The sequence below is a fragment of the Staurois parvus genome, unplaced genomic scaffold (genome assembly GCF_062004578.1).
Source record: "Staurois parvus isolate SC_StPar_1 unplaced genomic scaffold, SC_StPar_1.0 ptg002485l, whole genome shotgun sequence".
Taxonomy (NCBI): Eukaryota; Metazoa; Chordata; class Amphibia; order Anura; family Ranidae; genus Staurois; species Staurois parvus.
The window spans coordinates 31,727-53,609 of NW_028320281.1; the positions used below are offsets into that span (position 1 = coordinate 31,727).

The 21,883-nt window shown below is 41.1% G+C and overlaps 1 protein-coding gene across 1 annotated transcript in view; it reads right to left on the reverse strand.

Annotated features, from left to right (window-relative positions):
• Nucleotides 1–9,165: 9,165 nt before the first annotated feature.
• Nucleotides 9,166–21,883, reverse strand: part of LOC149430736 (parathyroid hormone/parathyroid hormone-related peptide receptor-like) — a 73,751-nt gene continuing 61,033 nt past the window's right edge. The window contains exons 7-8 of the mRNA XM_089666039.1: nucleotides 16,877–16,918; nucleotides 9,166–9,856 (exon numbers count right to left, since the gene is read on the reverse strand). Coding sequence (XP_089522165.1) covers nucleotides 9,488–9,856; nucleotides 16,877–16,918 — 411 coding nt within the window. The 3' untranslated portion in view covers nucleotides 9,166–9,487. The remainder of the gene's footprint in view (nucleotides 9,857–16,876; nucleotides 16,919–21,883) is intronic.

A 21,883-nucleotide genomic window follows, 5' to 3' on the forward strand; every position in this document is an offset into this window, starting at 1 on the left:
CCTACTTGCCCCCCACTGAGAACAATGCCATGACATACACACGGATGTTAACGGATGCGGACATTATTGGATGTCAACAGATGATCATCCGTTTACATCCGCTGGTCCATAGAAATACACGGGAGGCGCCATTGTTCATCCGTGACCGGGGAGATGACAAACGGACCTACGGAACACCCGGGGGGGGGCCCCTAAACTTTTTATAAACAGTTTCAGCACCACGGAGAGCTACTGGCATCAGATTTCCCGGCAATACCGGAAAGTCTAGTGCTTGTCGTCATTGGGCTCCAGAGCATTGGTAGGGGAACCTGCTTTTGGGGGGGAAACCCTTTCCCTCTTGTTTTTGGGGGACCCTTCTCAGAGCACACCCCCATTATTAACCATCCTATTGCTGAAATCGTGTATAAACACATTTTTATCACTATGAAGAGCTATTGAAAACACATTTTCCCACAGTGCCTGTTAGCATTGGGCTCCAGAGCTTTGGTAGGGGGGATTTTTTTTTTGTGGGTTCCCCTTTCAAAGCGCACCCCCAAATGCTACTTCTATTGCTCATACTTTGTATGAACAGTTTCAGCACCACGGAGAGCTACTGGCATCAGATTTGCCGGCAATGCCTGGAAACTCTAGTGCTTGTCGGCATTGGGCTCCAGAGCTTTGGTAGGGGAACCTGTTTTTGGGGGGGAAACCCTTTCCCTCTTGTTTTTGGGGGACCCTTCTCAGAGCACACCCCCATTATTAACCATCCTATTGCTGAAATCGTGTATAAACACATTTTTATCACTATGAAGAGCTAATGAAAACACATTTTCCCACAGTGCCTGTTAGCATTGGGCTCCAGAGCTTTGGTAGGGGGGATTTTTTTTTTGTGGGTTCCCCTTTCAAAGCGCACCCCCAAATGCTACTTCTATTGCTCATACTTTGTATGAACAGTTTCAGCACCACGGAGAGCTACTGGCATCAGATTTGCCGGCAATGCCTGGAAACTCTAGTGCTTGTCGGCATTGGGCTCCAGAGCTTTGGTAGGGGAACCTGTTTTTGGGGGGGAAACCCTTTCCCTCTTGTTTTTGGGGGACCCTTCTCAGAGCACACCCCCATTATTAACCATCCTATTGCTGAAATCGTGTATAAACACATTTTTATCACTATGAAGAGCTAATGAAAACACATTTTCCCACAGTGCCTGTTAGCATTGGGCTCCAGAGCTTTGGTAGGGGGGATTTTTTTTTTGTGGGTTCCCCTTTCAAAGCGCACCCCCAAATGCTACTTCTATTGCTCATACTTTGTATGAACAGTTTCAGCACCACGGAGAGCTACTGGCATCAGATTTGCCGGCAATGCCTGGAAACTCTAGTGCTTGTCGGCATTGGGCTCCAGAGCTTTGGTAGGGGAACCTGTTTTTGGGGGGGAAACCCTTTCCCTCTTGTTTTTGGGGGACCCTTCTCAGAGCACACCCCCATTATTAACCATCCTATTGCTGAAATCGTGTATAAACACATTTTTATCACTATGAAGAGCTAATGAAAACACATTTTCCCACAGTGCCTGTTAGCATTGGGCTCCAGAGCTTTGGTAGGGGGGATTTTTTTTTTGTGGGTTCCCCTTTCAAAGCGCACCCCCAAATGCTACTTCTATTGCTCATACTTTGTATGAACAGTTTCAGCACCACGGAGAGCTACTGGCATCAGATTTGCCGGCAATACCGGAAGGGCTAGTGCTTGTTGGCATTGGGCTCCAGAGCTTTGGTAGGGGAACCTGTTTTTCGAGGGGAACCTTTTTCGAAGTGCACCCCCAATGTTAACAAACACAATAGAGAGCTATTGCCAACAGAATTGCCTGCAACACTGAAAATCCAGGCATTGGGCATTGGTGGTTTGGTTGGTGGCTTGTTTTTTGGGGAACCCTTCTCAAAGTGCACCCCCCGTGTTAACCATCCTATTGCTGAAATCATGTATAAACACATTTTTATCACTATGAAGAGCTATTGAAAACAAATTTGCCCACAGTGCCTGTTAGCATTGGGCTCCAGAGCTTTGGCATGGGGGGATGTTTTTTTGTGGGTTCCCCTTTCAAAGCGCACCCCCAAATGCTACTTCTATTGCTCATATTTTGTATGAACAGTTTCCGCACCACGGAGAGCTAATGGCATCAGATTTGCCGGCAATACCGGAAGGCCTAGTGCTTGTTGGCATTGGGCTCCAGAGCTTTGGTAGGGGAACCTGTTTTTCGAGGGGAACCTTTTTCGAAGTGCACCCCCAATGTTAACAAACACAATAGAGAGCTATTGCCAACAGAATTGCCTGCAACACTGAAAATCCAGGCATTGGGCATTGGTGGTTTGGTTGGTGGCTTGTTTTTTGGGGGACCCTTCTCAAAGTGCACCCCCCGTGTTAACCATCCTATTGCTGAAATCATGTATAAACACATTTTTATCACTATGAAGAGCTATTGAAAACAAATTTGCCCACAGTGCCTGTTAGCATTGGGCTCCAGAGCTTTGGCATGGGGGGATGTTTTTTTGTGGGTTCCCCTTTCAAAGCGCACCCCCAAATGCTACTTCTATTGCTCATATTTTGTATGAACAGTTTCCGCACCACGGAGAGCTAATGGCATCAGATTTGCCGGCAATACCGGAAGGCCTAGTGCTTGTTGGCATTGGGCTCCAGTGCTTTGGTAGGGGAACCTATTTTTTCGAGGGGAACCTTTTTCGAAGCGCACCCTCAATGTTAACCCCCCCTATATCTGAAACTTCGTATAAACACTTTGGAGAGCTACTGTCAACAGATTTGCCCACAAAACTTTGGTTTTGAAAAGTCAGGTGCCTGTCAGCATTGGGCACCAATACTTTGGGCGGGGGTGTTTTTTTTTTTTGGGGGGGGGGAACCCCTCTCGAAGCACTTTACCAATGTTAATTCTCCTATTGCTGAAACGTTGGGGTTGATGTACTAAAGGCATTTGGAATGTGTACTTTTTGCAAGTGCAGTTGCTCCAGAGCTTAGTAAATGAGGTAAGAACACCCAATCACAAGGATAGCTGGGAGGAGGTGCAGGCTGTGCTCTCCCCTCTCCAGCAGCTCCATCCACAGGAATGACTGTACAGATTAGCCTCCTATATCCTCTCTAGACGGCTCCTCCCCCGGCAGAAGAAAATGTGGGTAGGGAGCAGGTGATCATAGCCTGGACAATCGCCATCTGACAGTGCTCCTGCCTCAACTGCAGTACACCGACAGCACTGAGGAGCTGGAGAAGAGAGCACAGCCTGCACCTCCTCCCTGTTCTCTCTGCTGCTGTCATTACTTCTGTACATTTTAAGGAAGGGAGGGGGGAATTGTACTGGGGACACAATGGGAAATATTTGTGTTGGGGATGAGAGGATTTGTGTCTGGGGGGGATTTGGAGGGGGGACGGGGAACAGGATATGAGCTAGGAAGGGGGATTGAGGGTGCAGAGATTTTGCTGGGAGAGGGAATCTGAAGGGAGGAGGGGGAACAAGATTTGAGCTAGCAGGGGGGGATAGCGGGTGGGGGGTTGTGCTGGGACAGGGAATTTGGAGAGAGGAGGGGGAACAAGATTCGAGCTAGGAGGGGGGATTGTGCTGAGAAAGGTAATCTGAATGGAGGAGGGGGAACAAGATTTGAGCTAGCAGGGGGGATAGCGGGTGGGGGTTGTTGTGCTGGGAGAAGGAATTTGGAGAGAGGAGGGGGAACAAGATTTGAGATAGGAGGGGGGATTGGGGGGGGGGGGGGTTTGCTGAGAAAGGTAATCTGAATGAAGGAGGGGGTAACAAGATTTGAGCTAGGAGGGGGGAATTGGGGTTGGGGTTGAAGGGAGGAAGGGGAACAAGATTTCAGCTAGGAGGGGGGATTGGGGTTGGGGGGGGGGGTTGTGCTGGGAGAGGTAATCTGAAGAAAGGAGGGGGAACAAGATTTGAGCTAGCAGGGGGGATAGGGGGTGGGGGGGTTTGTACTGGGAGAGGAAATCTGAAGGGAGGAGGAGGAACAGGATTCGATCTAGCAGGGGGGAATCGGGGTTTTGGGGGGGGGGGGTTGTGCTGAGAAAGGTAATCTGAATGGAGGAGGGGGAACAAGATTTGAGCTAGGAGGGGGGGATTGGGGGTGGGAGATTTTTGCTGGGGGAGGGGATTTGAGGAGGGGAGATAATTTTTGTTTGGATGGGGGCGATTATGATGGGAGGGGAAATTGGGGGGGAGACAATTTGTGCTAGGAAAGGTAATTTGAGTGGGTGGGTGGGGGGGGGAGTTTTGTGCTAGATGGGTGATTGGGGGATGGAGGGGGGAGGGGGAGGGGTAAATTGAAGGAAGTTGAAGGCACACTTTTTTTTTAATTAATTTTTTTTAACCAAGATATCCAATAAGATTGTCCCAATTCTTGGCGCACAAAAGAAAGGAAAACGATTCTTAGAACACTAATGAAATAAATACATAAATTATTTAAAAAAACAAAAAACAAAAAACAAAAAAAAAACAAAAAAAATATTTTTTATTTGTCTTCCCAGCTTTTTTTTCAGCATAAAATTAATTTCGCCTTTAGAAAACATGTTTGATGCAGCATACAGGGAAACATATTTAAATCTGAATGCAACAATTCGATCGAGTCCATCCAATTATTATTATTTTTTTTTAAAGTCCTTTAAAGATAAATCACACAAATACATTTCTACACATAATATTTGATACGTGCATTTAAAGGGAAACTATATATATTTTTATATATATTTTTATATATATATATATATATATATATATATATTATAAATATATATATATTATAAATATATATATATTATAAATATATATATATATATATATATATATATATATATATATATATATATATATATATTATAAATATATATATTATAAATATATATATATATATTATAAATATATATATATATATTATAAATATATATATATATATATATACATTTTATATATATTATAAATATATATATATATATATATATATATATATATATATATATATATTATAAATATATATATTATAAATATATATATATATATTATAAATATATATATATATATTATAAATATATATATATATATATATACATTTTATATATATTATAAATATATATATATATAAAAATATATTTTATATATATATAAATATATATATATATATATAAATATAGATATATATAGATATATATATATAGATATATATATATATGTATATATATATATATAAATATATTTTATATATATATATATATATATATATATATATATATATATATATATATAAATTTATAAATATATTTTATATATATATATATATATATTTTTTTTTTTTTTTTTAATTTTTTGCATGTTTAACCATATATGCAAATAGGATCAGCTGAATAATAATGCAAATTTCTATATAAGTTATTTTTTTTTTTTAAATTGTACAATTTGTAAATATATACGTACCAATATATATATATATGGGGCAACCCAGACCTGAAGCAGAGATGCTAACTCACATTCACTGATATACAGATGACCTCTAGGTCATTCATTAAAATATGGAACAGCAAGAATATATTAACGTGACAGTCCAGTAAAAAATAAATTGTTACAATTTTAACACAAAATGTGTCTATAATGGAAATAAAACAATAGAATAGTTTAATTAAATAAAATAGTTTCCCTTTAAATTAGACATGTGTTGATTGTTTCGATTTTTATCCTTTGTAATATAAAAAAACATCTAGATAAATTGTACACCTAAATATAAAAAAGAAAAAAAAAAAAAAAAACCTATTTTACTTCCACTTTGCTTCCCACTTAAATATATTTCCCCTCAAGTGCCCGAATGGATTTTGACCATTTTAAAATGATCAAATTATAGAGACTTCTTCTATTTTTTTTTTTTTAATTTTTAGAAGAAATATATAGTGTCAAACAAAATTATATGTTTTATAAAAAAAAAAAAAACAAAATTAAAAAATTCCACAAATAAAAAAAGAGAAAAAATGTAAAATTCCACAAATAAAAAAAGATTTTTTTTGAATTCCACAAATAAAAAAAGAAAAAAAAATGTAAAATTTCGCAAATAAAAAAAGATTTTTTTTTAAATTCCACAAATAAAAAAAGAAAAAAAAATGTAAAATTCCACAAATAAAAAAAGATTTTTTTTGAAATTCCACAAATAAAAAAAGAAAAAAAAATCCACTTGGTCCATAGTGTTACTCGTTTTATGATTCACGACAAATTTGATGTGTACAATATACTTTCTCTACATAGGCATATTTACTTGTTTAAATATATTATATAATTTTTTTTTTTTATAATTTCAATTATTTATATATTAGTGAAAATATATCAGCAGTTTTACTGCCTATTTATGGTACAGTTTCGTTTTTTCTAGCGATCTTCAACATTTCCTGAGGCTGAAATCTGTCTTTCATTACTGCTTATTCTACCCCATAGAATCAGGGATTTTATCATCTACAACTGGATATTGTTTTTTTGGTTTTTTTTTTTTTTTTCTATTTGCAATAACATTTTCAGCTCTTTTTTTTTGGCTAATTGCATAGATGAGATGAATTTATTTTTGTCTGTCCCTGAAAAAAAAAATTAAGAAGTGGAAATTTTTTATTTTTATGTTCAGCTAATGTATTTTTTTTTTTGGATCTTTTAAAGCTTTTTTTTTTTTTTTTACCCCTAGCCTATTCATTTTTTTGGCAATTTTCCACTCCTATTAACTGAGGTGACATATCTCGACACAAAAAACAATTACGTCAAATACTCGTCGGTAATAATAAACCCGGTAAATTTATCGCAGATGCGTATTATGTTGAATTAATTCTCTGAGTAAAACATAAAGTCAGATCCGGACTTCTGTAATTGGCTGAATAATTATCTCTTTCACATGCATAATTATCATTCACGTTTTGTGTCTCCTAGAAAATGTAATTACAATATTTTAAAATCCACATCTCTAACATAGAGGATTGATAAATAAGTGTCTTGCAAAAAAAAAAAAAAATATTTATAACAATAAAAAAAATAAAAAAATAATATATATATATAAATTCATATATATATATATATATATATATATATATATATATATATATATTTTTTTTTTTTTTATATAAATTCATATATATATATACGAATATATATATACATATATAAATACATATATATATATATATATATGAATGAATTTATATATATATATTCATATAAATATACATATATATATATATATATATATTTATATGTATATATATATGTATATATATATATATATGTATATGTATATATATATATGTATATATATATATATATATATATATATATATATATGTATATATATATATATATATATATATATATATATATATATATATATATATATATTTATATGAATATGAATTTATACAAAGCATCCAAAAAAATTACCAAAGTGATACAATGTAAAAAAAAAAAAATTTTTAACAATAAAAAAAAAAAAAAAATAATATATATACAGTTGCAAGAAAAAGTATGTGAACCCCTTGGGATTACGTGGAGTTTTGCATGAATTGGGCATAAAATGTGCTCTGATCGTCATCTAAGTCACAACAATAGAAGAACACAGTCTGCTGAACATAATACTACACAAACATTAGATGTTGCCCTGGTTTAATTGCACATAACATGTAAACATTCACAGCGCAGGGAGGAAAAAGTATGTGAACCTTTGGACTTAATAACTGGTTGACCCTCCTTTGGCAGCAATAACCTCAACCAAACGTTTCCTGTAGTTGCAGATCAGACCTGCACAACGATCTGGAGTCATTTTGGACCACTCCTCTTCACAAAACTGTTTCAGTGTAGCAATATTCTTGGGATGTCTGGTGTGAATCGCTCTCTTAAGGTCATGCCACAGCATTTCAATGGGGTTGAGGTCAGGACTCTGACTGGGCCACTCCAGAAGGCGTATTCTGTGCTGTTGCAGCCATTGTTTTGTTGAATGACTTGTATGCTTTGGGTCATCATTGTCCTGTTGCATCACCCATCCTCTGCGGAGCTTCAGTTGGCGGACAGATGGTCGTACGTTTTCCTGCAAAATGTCTTGATAAACTCTGGAATTTATTTTCCCATCAATGACAACAATCCGTCCAGCCCTGAGGCAGCAAAGCAGCCCAAACCATGATGCTCCCTCCGCCATGTTTCACAGTGGGGATGAGGTTTTGATGTTGGGGTGTTGGGCCTTTTTTTCTCCACACATAGTGTTGTGTGTTCTTCCCAAACAACTCAATCTTGGTTTCATCTGTCCACAGTATATTCTGCCAGTAGTGCTGTGGAACATCCAGGGGCTCTTTTGCAAACTTCAAACGTGCTGCAATCTTCTTTTTGGCCAGCAATGGCTTCCTCCGTGGTGTCCTCCCATGTACTCCATTCTTGTTCAATGTTTTCCTTATTGTAGATGTGTCAACAAAAATGTTAGCGTGTGCCAGAGATTTCTGTAGGTCTTTAGCTGACACTCTGGGATTCTTCTTTACCTCATGCAGCATTCTGCGCTGGGCTCTTGCAGTCATTTTTACAGGACGACCACGCCTAGGGAGAGTAGCAACAGTGCTAAACTTTCTCCATTTGTAGACAGTCTGTCTTACCGTGGACACAGGAACATCAAGGCTCAAGGAGATACTTTTTGTAACCCTTTCCAGCTTCATGCAAGTCAACAATTCTTGATGGTAGGTCTTCTGAGAGCTCTTTTCTGCGAGGCATGGTTCACATCAGACAGTGCTTCTTGAAACCAGTAAACCCAAAACAGGTGTCAGCAACACATCCAATATCATCACACTGATTGGAGTCAAGGTTGGCTCACTCCTGGCTCCAGTTAGCTCTGGGAGAAGTCATTAAGCTAGGGCCTCACATACTTTTTCCTCCCTGCACTGTGAATGTTTACATGTTATGTGCAATTAAACCATGGCAACATCTAATGTTTGTGTAGTATTATGTTCAGCAGACTGTGTTCTTCTATTGTTGTGGCTTAGATGACGTTCAGAGCACATTTTATGCCCAATTCATGCAAAACTCCACGTAATCCCAAGGGGTTCACATACTTTTTCTTGCAACTGTATATATATATATATATATATATATATATATATATATAAAAATATATATAAAAGAAATTATACAAAGCATAAAAAAATTAACAAATTGATACATTGTAAAAAAAAAAAATGGTTGAAATGCACAAAATGAGTCGGTAATTGAGTTTTGCGCCCCGGTGATTTGGAGGAATCGGTTGGGATGGACAAAGTATTTATTGAATTAAATGGGACGTATTCTTGAGCCGGAGATAGGAGGCGCATCGTGATCCCCTCTAACCTCACGTTCAGATCTGGAGCTTTCCTCAACAAAGTCTTTGCCTCCAAATAAAACGTTCGATCTCCCTCCTCCGAAGGTGTGAAAACTTTGGACGTTCATGAAAAAAAAAAACAAACTAGAAATATAAAATTTACATAACGGTCTCTCTCTCTTCTTCTTCGACGACTTCGGCGGCGGGCCTTTCGGCGTCGTAGACTCCGGAGCCGTTGAGGTAATCCTCGTCTTTGTTGTACGGCTCGGGTCCCGAGGACGGTATGGAGTTTTCGGAGATCGAGCCGTTTTTGACGTAGCCCGGTAAGTTCCTGTGGCCGTTCAGGGCGGCCGACACGAATCTGGTGTTGAGGTGCAAGGCCAAGGGGCCCCTTGTGGTGACGTTGGTGACGCTCGTGTGGGACACCATGGGTCCGTAGGAGTAGGTCGTGCTGCCACTTCTGGCTTTCCTCTTAAAATCGAGTGCCAGGGTCCACCGGCTCCAAGACTTCTTGATTTCTGCTTGAACCTGGAAAAGAAACAAACATGGCCGGTTGAGGAGGAAACCCGGGATGAAGGACCTAAGTCGCATAATCATTTTCCAAAAATGAGATGTGAGGTGCTGGACCCGGATCTCCCACCATCAATGGAATGGCCTTGGAAGCTCCAGTGGGAGGTCCACCAAGAGGTGGGGGCCACCGATAAGCCAAAGAGCAGAGCGCCAAACGTTCACCTTAAGCAGAGGTCTCCAGACTTTCCAGGGCCAGTTTACTGTCATTCAGACTTTAGAAGGGGTCGGACTGTGGCCAGTGGAAGGAAAAAAATGACATAATGCTTGTAGTCAGTAGGATGAGGACTAGCGCCCCATCATTGGTGTCAGTGGGAGGAATAGCGCCTCATCATTGGTGTCAGTGGGAGGAATAGTGTCCCATCATTGGTGTCAGTGGGAGGAATAGTGCCCCATCATTGGTGTCAGTGGGAGGAATAGTGCCCCATCATTGGTGTCAGTGGGAGGAATAGTGCCCCATCATTGGTGTCAGTGGGAGGAATAGTGCCCCATCATTGGTGTCAGTGGGAGGAATAGTGCCCCATCATTGGTATCAGTGGGAGGAATAGTGCCCCATCATTGGTATCAGTGGGAGGAATAGTGCCCCATCATTGGTGTCAGTGGGAGGAATAGTGCCCCATCATTGGTGTCAGTGGGAGGAATAGTGCCCCATCATTGGTATCAGTGGGAGGACTAGCGCCCCATCATTGGTGTCAGTGGGAGGAATAGTGCCCCATCATTGGTGTCAGTGGGAGGAATAGTGCCCCATCATTGGTATCAGCGGGATGAATAGTGCCCCATCATTGGTATCAGTGGGAGGAATAGTGCCCCATCATTGGTGTCAGTGGGAGGAATAGTGCCCCATCATTGGTGTCAGTGGGAGGAATAGTGCCCCATCATTGGTGTCAGTGGGAGGAATAGTGCCCCATCATTGGTGTCAGTGGGAGGAATAGTGCCCCATCATTGGTGTCAGTGGGAGGAATAGTGCCCCATCATTGGTGTCAGTGGGAGGAATAGTGCCCCATCATTGGTGTCAGAGGGAGGACTAGTGCCCCATCATTGGTGTCAGTGGGAGGAATAGTGCCCCATCATTGGTGTCAGTGGGAGGAATAGTGCACCATTATTGGTGTCAGTGGGAGGAATAGTGCCCCATCATTGGTGTCAGTAAGAGGAATAGTGCCCCATTATTGGTGTCAGTAAGAGGAATAGTGCCCCATCATTGGTGTCAGTAAGAGGAATAGTGCCCCATCATTGGTGTCAGTAAGAGGAATAGTGCCCCATCGTTGGTGTCAGTGGGAGGAATAGTGCCCCATCATTGGTGTCAGTGGGAGGAATAGTGCCCCATCATTGGTGTCAGTGGGAGGAATAGTGCCCCATCATTGGTGTCAGTGGGAGGAACAGTGCCCCATCATTGGTTTCAGTAAGAGGAATAGTGCCCCATCATTGGTGTCAGTGGGAGGAATAGTGCCCCATCATTGGTGTCAGTGGGAGGAATAGTGTCCCATCATTGGTTTCAGTAAGAGGAATAGTGCCTCATCATTGGTGTCAGTGGGAGGAATAGTGCCCCATCATTGGTGTCAGTGGGAGGAATAGTGCCCCATCATTGGTGTCAGTGGGAGGAACAGTGCCCCATCATTGGTTTCAGTAAGAGGAATAGTGCTCCATCATTGGTGTCAGTGGGAGGAATAGTGCCCCATCATTGGTGTCAGCGGAAGGAATAGTGCCCCATCATTGGTGTCAGCGGAAGGAATAGTGCCCCATCATTGGTGTCAGTGGGAGGAATAGTGCCCCATCGTTGGTGTCAGTGGGAGGAATAGTGCCCCATCATTGGTGTCAGTGGGAGGAATAGTGCCCCATCATTGGTGTCAGTAAGAGGAATAGTGCCCCATCATTGGTGTCAGTGGGAGGAATAGTGCCCCATCGTTGGTGTCAGTAGGAGGAATAGTACCCCATCATTGGTGTCAGTGGGAGGAATAGTGCTCCATCATTGGTGTCAGTGGGAGGAATAGTGCTCCATCATTGGTGTCAGTAAGAGGAATAGTGCCCCATCATTGGTGTCAGTGGGAGGAATAGTGCCCCATCATTGGTGTCAGTGGGAGGAATAGTGCTCCATCATTGGTGTCAGTGGGAGGAATAGTGCCCCATCATTGGTGTCAGTAAGAGGAATAGTGTCCCATCATTGGTGTCAGTGGGAGGAATAGTGCCCCATCATTGGTGTCAGTGGGAGGAATAGTGCCCCATCATTGGTGTCAGTAAGAGGAATAGTGCCCCATCATTGGTGTCAGTGGGAGGAATAGTGCCCGATCATTGGTGTCAGTGGGGGGAATAGTGCCCCATCATTGGTGTCAGTGGGAGGAATAGTGCCCCATCATTGGTGTCAGTGGGAGAAACAGTGCCCCATCATTGGTGTCAGTAAGAGGAATAGTGCCCCATCATTGGTATCAGTGGGAGAAACAGTGCCCCATCATTGGTGTCAGTAAGAGGAATAGTGCCCCATCATTGGTGTCAGTGGGAGGAATAGTGCCCCATCATTGGTGTCAGTGGGAGGAATAGTGCCCCATCATTGGTGTCAGTGGGAGGAATAGTGCCCCATCATTGGGGTCAGTGGGAGGAATAGTGCTCCATCATTGGTGTCAGTGGGAGGACTAGTGCCCCATCATTGGTGTCAGTGGGAGGAATAGTGCCCCATCATTGGTATCAGTGGGAGGAATAGTGCCCCATCATTGGTGTAAGTGGGAGGAATAGTGCCCCATCATTGGTGTCAGTGGGAGGAATAGTGCCCCATCATTGGTGTCAGTAAGAGGAATAGTGCCCCATTATTGGTGTCAGTGGGAGGAATAGTGCCCCATCATTGGTGTCAGTAAGAGGAATAGTGCCCCATTATTGGTGTCAGTGGGAGGAATAGTGCCCCATCATTGGTGTCAGTGGGAGGAATAGTGCTCCATCATTGGTGTCAGTGGGAGGAATAGTGTCCCATCGTTGGTGTCAGTGGGAGGAATAGTGTCCCATCATTGGTGTCAGTGGGAGGAATAGTGTCCCATCATTGGTTTCAGTAAGAGGAATAGTGCCCCATCATTGGTGTCAGTGGGAGGAATAGTGCCCCATCGTTGGTGTCAGTGGGAGGAATAGTGCCCCATCATTGGTGTCAGTGGGAGGAATAGTGCCCCATCATTGGTGTCAGTGGGAGGAATAGTGCCCCATCATTGGTTTCAGTAAGAGGAATAGTGCCCCATCATTGGTGTCAGTGGGAGGAATAGTGCCCCATCATTGGTGTCAGTGGGAGGAATAGTGCCCCATCATTGGTTTCAGTAAGAGGAATAGTGCTCCATCATTGGTGTCAGTGGGAGGAATAGTGCTCCATCATTGGTGTCAGTGGGAGGAATAGTGCCCCATCGTTGGTGTCAGTGGGAGGAATAGTGCCCCATCATTGGTGTCAGTGGGAGGAACAGTGCCCCATCATTGGTTTGAGTAAGAGGAATAGTGCCCCATCATTGGTGTCAGTGGGAGGAATAGTGCCCCATCATTGGTGTCAGTAGGAGGAATAGTACCCCATCATTGGTGTCAGTGGGAGGAATAGCGCCCCATCATTGGTGTCAGTGGGAGGAATAGTGCCCCATCATTGGTGTCAGTGGGAGGAATAGTGCCCCATCATTGGTGTCAGTGGGAGGAATAGTGCCCCATCATTGGTATCAGTGGGAGGAATAGTGCCCCATCATTGGTGTCAGTAAGAGGAATAGTGCCCCATCATTGGTGTCAGTGGGAGGAATAGTGCCCCATCATTGGTATCAGTGGGAGGAATAGTGCCCCATCATTGGTGTCAGTGGGAGGAATAGTGCCCCATCATTGGTGTCAGTGGGAGGAATAGTGCCCCATCATTGGTGTCAGTGGGAGGAATAGTGCCCTGTCATTGGTGTCAGTGGGAGGAATAGTGCCCCATCATTGGTATCAGTGGGAGGAAAAGTGCCCCATCATTGGTGTCAGTAAGAGGAATAGTGCCCCATCGTTGGTGTCAGTGGGAGGAATAGTGCCCCATCATTGGTGTCAGTAAGAGGAATAGTGCCCCATCATTGGTGTCAGTGGGGGGAATAGTGCCCCATCATTGGTGTCAGTGGGAGGAATAGTGCCCCATCATTGGTGTCAGTGGGAGGAATAGTGCCCCATCATTGGTGTCAGTGGGAGGAATAGTGCCCCATCATTGGTGTCAGTGGAAGGAATAGTGTCCCATCATTGGTGTCAGTGGGAGGAATAGTGTCCCATCATTGGTGTCAGTGGGAGGAATAGTGTCCCATCATTGGTGTCAGTGGGAGGAATAGTGTCCCATCATTGGTGTCAGTGGGAGGAATAGTCCTCTGTCATTGGTGTCAGTGGGAGGAATAGTCCTCTGTCATTGGTGTCAGTGGGAGGAATAGTGCCCCATCATTGGTGTCAGTAAGAGGAATAGTGCCCCATCATTGGTGTCAGTGGGAGGAATAGTGCCCCATCATTGGTATCAGTGGGAGGAATGGTGCCCCATCATTGGTGTCAGTGGGAGGAATAGTGCCCCATCATTGGTGTCAGTGGGAGGAATAGTGCCCCATCATTGGTATCAGTGGGAGGAAAAGTGCCCCATCATTGGTGTCAGTAAGAGGAATAGTACCCCATCGTTGGTGTCAGTGGGAGGAATAGTGCCCCATCATTGGTGTCAGTAAGAGGAATAGTGCCCCATCATTGGTGTCAGTGGGGGGAATAGTGCCCCATCATTGGTGTCAGTGGGAGGAATAGTGCCCCATCATTGGTGTCAGTGGGAGGAATAGTGCCCCATTATTGGTGTCAGTGGGAGGAATAGTGCCCCATCATTGGTGTCAGTGGAAGGAATAGTGTCCCATCATTGGTGTCAGTGGGAGGAATAGTGCCCCATCATTGGTGTCAGTGGGGGGAATAGTGTCCCATCATTGGTGTCAGTGGGAGGAATAGTGTCCCATCATTGGTGTCAGTGGGAGGAATAGTCCTCTGTCATTGGTGTCAGTGGGAGGAATAGTGTCCCATCATTGGTGTCAGTGGGAGGAATAGTGCCCCATCATTGGTGTCAGTGGCAGGATTAGTGCCCCATCATTGGTGTCAGTGGGAGGAATAGTGCCCCATCATTGGTGTCAGTGGGAGGAATAGTGCCCCATCATTGGTGTCAGTGGGAGGAATAGTGCCCCATCATTGGTGTCAGTGGGAGGAATTGTGTCCCTTCATTGGTGTTGCTGGTGTGTGTGGGGGGGGATTTATGCCCATTGTTGGTATCAGTAGATGACAAAGTGCTAGAAGGGCCGGATAAAAGCAAATTGCTGCATCCAGTCCCTGGACCGCAGTGTGGAGACCACTGATTTCAGGCAACGTGGTCCTTTCCACATGGTCTTTTAAAGACACGCCCCCTCGCATCGATCCCCCTTCCTGTCCTGGCCACATCTGATCCCCCCTGTGTGCCCGGGCCCCCCTCTCGCAGCACTGCCGGCTTCCCTCTCCCACTGGTTTCCCTCTTCCGCCAGATTCCATCTCCCGCCAGATTCCATCTCCCACCAGATTCCATCTCCCACCAGATTCCCCCTCCCGCCGGATTCCATCTCCCGCCGGATTCCATCTCCCACCAGATTCCATCTCCCACCAGATTCCATCTCCCACCAGATTCCATCTCCCACCAGATTCCATCTCCCACCAGATTCCCCCTCCCACCAGATTCCATCTCCCACCAGATTCCATCTCCCACCAGATTCCATCTCCCACCAGATTCCCCCTCCCGCCGGATTCCATCTCCCACCAGATTCCATCTCCCACCAGATTCCATCTCCCACCAGATTCCATCTCCCACCAGATTCCATCTCCCACCAGATTCCATCTCCCACCAGATTCCCCCTCCCGCCGGATTCCATCTCCCACCAGATTCCATCTCCCACCAGATTCCATCTCCCACCAGATTCCCCCTCCCACCAGATTCCATCTCCCGCCAGATTCCATCTCCCACCAGATTCCATCTCCCACCAGATTCCATCTCCCACCAGATTCCCCCTCCCGCCGGATTCCATCTCCCACCAGATTCCATCTCCCACCAGATTCCCTCTCCCGCCAGATTCCATCTCCCGCCAGATTCCCTCTCCCGCCAGATTCCCTCTCCCGCTGGCTGCTGCCGGTACGAAGGGGGATATGTCAGGATGGAGAGCGGAGGAAAGGGGCCAGGAAATGAATCATCTACCGGACCTTCCATTTCTGAATGGACAGAGTGAGCGATCGGCACCAATTACTTCTGTGTCCATTCATAACGGAAGCATAGTAATCTGTGTTCACCACGCTTCAATGTATGAATGAACAGAGTGAGCGATCGGCACCAATTACTTCTATGTCCATTCATAGCGGAAGCATAGTAATCTGTGTTCACCACGCTTCAATGTATGAATGAACAGAGTGAGCGAACGGCACCAATTACTTCTGTGTCCATTCATAGTGGAAGCATAGTAATCTGTGGTCACCACGCTTCAATGTATGAATGAACAGAGTGAGTGATCAGCACCAATTACTTCTGTGTCCATTCATAACGGAAGCATAGTAATCTGTGGTCACCACGCTTCAATGTATGAACGAACAGAGTCAGTGATCGGCACCAATCTTCTCTGTGTCCATTCATAACGGAAGCATAGTAATCTGTGGTCACCACGCTTCAATGTATGAATGAACAGAGTGAGTGATCGGCACCAATTACTTCTGTGTCCATTCATAACGGAAGCATAGTAATCTGTGTTCACCACGCTTCAATCTATGAACGAACAGAGTCAGTGATCGGCACCAATCTTCTCTGTGTCCATTCATAACGGAAGCATAGTAATCTGTGTTCACCACGCTTCAATGTATGAACGAACAGAGTCAGTGATCGGCACTCCCCCCCCATCCCCCATATACAGGAGGGTGAGGGGGGTCCTGCGTGGATTACGTGCCAATATCCCCTCCCCTCCCCCAGCACTCCTCAGAAATACAAGGACGACTTACCTCCCCGTTGCAGAAGCAGTATATAATAGCAACAAAAAATCCCTGCAAGGGAAAAAAAACAAGAAATTATTCAGAGATCGATCGAGATGAACGAAGGTTTCCACACAGCAGGAGCACAAAACACGAGACATGGAGGCTGATTGGATGAAGGAGGATTGTCACATGTATTCCGCATAGATTGATATATTGAACTGTGCAGGATTGGGGGTCCGATGTGAACTGGGCTTTGCTCCTCACACAGTGGTGTCACCAGGATTGGTTGGTGTCACCCGTTCCCAGGGCCGGATCTAGACTGTGTATTGTTGCAGTGCAGTACAAAATGTCAGAGGGGCAGAGAATGCAAGGTCAGCAGTTCAGTGTATGAGAGATGGTAGGGCAGTGTGCAGGGGTCAGCAGGGCAAAGGACAGGGGTCATCAGGGCAAAGGACAGGGGTCAGCAGGGCAAAGGACAGGGGTCAGCAGGGCAAAGGACAGGGGTCATCAGGGCAAAGGACAGGGGTCATTAGGGCAAAGGACAGGGGTCAGCAGGGCAAAGGACAGGGGTCATCAGGGCAAAGGACAGGGGTCATCAGGGCAAAGGACAGGGGTCATCATGGCAAAGGACAGGGGTCAGCAGGGCAGAGGACAGGGGTCAGCAGGGCAGCGGACAGGGGTCAGCAGGGCAAAGGACAGGGGTCATCAGGGCAAAGGACAGGGGTCAGCAGGGCAAAGGACAGGGGTCAGCAGGGCAGAGGACAGGGGTCAGCAGGGCAAAGGACAGGGGTCAGCAGGGCAGAGGACAGGGGTCAGCACTGCAAAGGACAGGGGTCATCAGTGCAAAGGACAGGCGTCATCATGGCAAAGGACAGGGCTCAGCAGAGCAGCAGACAGGGGTCAGCAGGGTAGAGGACAGGGGTCGGCAGGGTAGAGGACAGGGGTCAGCAGGGTAGAGGACAGGGGTCAGCAGGGCAAAGGAGAGGGTCGGCAGTTTTGTAGGGCAGTGTACAGGAGCTAATAGTTTGTAGGGCAGTGTACAGGGGCTAATAGTTTGTAGGGCAGTGTACCGTGGGTTATCAGGTCAGTGGAGAGGTGTCAGCAGGGCAGCGGACAGGGGTCAGGAGGGCAATGGACAGGGAATCAACAGGGCAGCAGACAAAGGTCAGCATGACAGTGTACAGGGGGTCAGCAGGGCAGCAGAGGTCAGTAGGGCAGTGTACAGGGGGTCAGCAGGGCAGCAGAGGTCAGTAGGGCAGTGTACAGGGGGTCAGCAGGGCAGCAGAGGTCAGTAGGGCAGTGTACAGGGGGTCAACAGGGCCACAGACAGAGGTCAGCAGGGCAGTGTACAGGGGGAAATTCGACCGACTTTTCTTCCGAAAATCGGACCCAAGAATAATCTGTCAATTTTCGCTGTTAGTGGGGTCAATGGCACTGGACAATTTTCGTGGTTCCGCCCCTTTTTTCGGTGATCGGACATGTTGGAAAATTTGTGAAAAACAACCGATTTTCAACTCAACGACGGTCAAATCGTACGATCATTTTTCCGAAAAGAATCTGCGCCATGAGCCGTGACCCCAGAAGGAGAAGTTTCGCCTGTTATATGGGAGGAACTTTATGACTCGGTCGGCCAATTTTCGAAATCAATGATGGCGCCATCGGATTACCGAGCGAACGAAGTTTTCGCTTTTCGGACGAAAAATCTTTCGGAATTCGGTCCATGTATGGCCGGCATTAGTCTGCGCAAGTACAATACACAGCAACAGTAGTCGGGAGATAACCGGAGAAAAGTGTTTTTATAATTTTCTAATTTTACCTTCACCAGATGGAAGAGAAATTTATTTCGAATACATTTAGAAAAAACATTATATAGGTGACATATATTTACCATATATTGGCCTACGCTGATATATTTTAACATGTATTCCAAAAATGTAAATTTAAATATATTTTTGAAAAGGCATATATTTAAAAATATATTTTTTTTAAATATATTCTTCAGCTTTTTTTTTTTTTTGCATATTAAAAAAAAGTCATTTTAACTGCTTGGAAATGCATTCCAAAAACGTAGATTAAATGTATTTTCAAAGACATATTTGAAAATGTATTTTTAAAAATATTCTTCATATATTTTTTTTATATATATAAAAAACGCATCTCAACATACACTTTTTATATATTTTGAAATATATTTTTAAAAATATTTTCATATATTTTGTAATATATAAAAAATGCATTTCAATATGCAGTGTGTATATATATATATATATATATACACACACATACACACACTGCATATATGTATATTTAAAAATATGTTGTTTTAAAAATATATTCTTCAGCTTTTTTTTTAGCACTTAAAAAAAGTCATTTTAACTGCTTGTAAATGCATTCCAAAAACGTAGATTAAATGTATTTTTAAAAATATTCTTCATTTTTTTTTAATATATAGAAAATACACTTTATATATATTTTTTTTCATATATTTTTAAAAATATTTTTCATATATTTTGTAATATATAACATGTATTTCAACATGCAGTATATATATATTGAACTATATGGAATACGGCCAAAATTGTAGCATTTCAAATATACGTCAATATATTTGAGAAGAATATTTTTAAAATATATTTCAAATATATGTTAAAATTACTTTTTTATATGTTAAAAAAAAAAATCTGAAGTATATATTTAAAAAAAATATATTTTTAAGAATATCTTTCATATATTTTGTAATATATAAAAAATGCATTTCAATATGCAGTGTGTATGTATATATATACACACACACACATACACACACTGCATATATGTATATTTAAAAATATATTGTTTTAAAAATATATTCTTCAGCTTTTTTTTTTTAGCACATAAAAAAAGTCATTTTAACTGCTTGTAAATGCATTCCAAAAACGTAGATTAAATGTATTTTCAAAGACATATTTGAAAATGTATTTTTAAAAATATTCTTCATTTTTTTTAATATATAGAAAATACACTTTATATATATTTTTCATATATTTTTTAAAATATTTTTCATATATTTTGTAATATATAACATGTATTTCAACATGCAGTATATATATATTGAACTATATGGAATACGGCCAAAATTGTAGCATTTCAAATATACGTCAATATATTTGGGAAGAATATTTTTAAAATATATTTCAAATATATGTTAAAATTACTTTTTTATATGTTAAAAAAAAAAATCTGAAGTATATATTTAAAAAAAATATATTTTTAAGAATATCTTTCATATATTTTGTAATATATAAAAAATGCATTTCAATATGCAGTGTGTATATATATATATATACACACACATACACACACTGCATATATGTATATTTAAAAATATATTGTTTAAAAAATATATTCTTCAGCTTTTTTTTTTAGCACATAAAAAAAAGTCATTTTAACTGCTTGTAAATGCATTCCAAAAACGTAGATTAAATGTATTTTCAAAGACATATTTGAAAATGTATTTTTAAAAATATTCTTCATTTTTTTTAATATATAGAAAATACACTTTATATATATTTTTCATATATTTTTTAAAATATTTTTCATATATTTTGTAATATATAAAATGTATTTCAACATGCAGTATATATATATTGAAATATATTGAATACGGCCAAAATTGTAGCATTTCAAATATACGTCAATATATTTGGGAAGAATATTTTTAAAATATATTTCAAATATATGTTAAAATTACTTTTTTATATGTTAAAAAAAAAATCTGAAGTATATATTTTAAAAAAATATATTTTTAAGAATATCTTTCATATATTTTGTAATATATAAAAAATGCATTTCAATATGCAGTGTGTATATATATATATATATTGAAATATATTGAATACGGCCAAAATTGTAGCATTTCAAATATACGTCAATATATTTGGGAAGAATATTTTTAAAATATATTTCAAATATATGTTAAAATTACTTTTTTATATGTTAAAAAAAAAATCTGAAGTATATATTTAAAAAAATATATATTTTTAAGAATATTTTTTATATATTTTGTAATATATAAAAAACACATTTCAACATTCAATATATATATGTATATATATATATTGAATATGGCCAAAATTGTAGTATTTCAAATATATGTCAATATATTTGAGAAGAATATTTTTAAAATATGTTTAAAATATATTTTTCTTCCACGTGGATTAGACCCCACGAACACTTGTGGGGAGGTGCAGCGTGACGCGGCGGCAGTAAATATACTCCAGTTGCAGGAAATTGAGCTTGTATTAAGGTCAAAGTTCAAATTTAAAAACAGCCCTATGGGAAGCCACCCAACTGGGAACACTCGCAGTTTTGAAATGGCAAAGTTGAACAGATGTGCCGACAGCGTCTGTTTCAGAGGGTGGAATGTGGCCTGCTCGGTTTGTGTGCAAACGGGTGGATTCCAGGAAGGATGGCGTGTCCCTATCCTGTCCCTACATGTCTGGAACCTTCCCCTACTGCTATCCACTTAGCAGATTATAAATTGTAGATTGTAGATTATTTATTATATATTGTAGATTAGGGATGTCAAACTGGCGGCCCTCCAAGTCCCATGAGGCATTGCAAAACTGACAGTTACAAGCATGACTCCCACAGACAGAGGCATGATGGGACTTGTAGTTCCGCAACAGCTGGAGGGCCGCCAGTGTGAAACCCCTGTTGTAGATTGTATATTATAAATTATAGATTATATATTTTATATTGCAGATTGTATATTTCTTATTATATATATTATATATTTTATATTATATATTGCAGATTATACATTGTATATTGTAGATTGTCTAATATTTATTATAGATTATATATTATATATAACAGATTGTCTATTGTTTATTATATATTATAGATTGTATATTTTATATTATATATTGCAGATTATATATTTTAGATTTTATATTGTATATTTTATATTATATATTGCAGATTATACATTTTATATTGTAGATTGTCTATTATTTATTATAGATTATATATTTTATATTGTAGATTGTATAT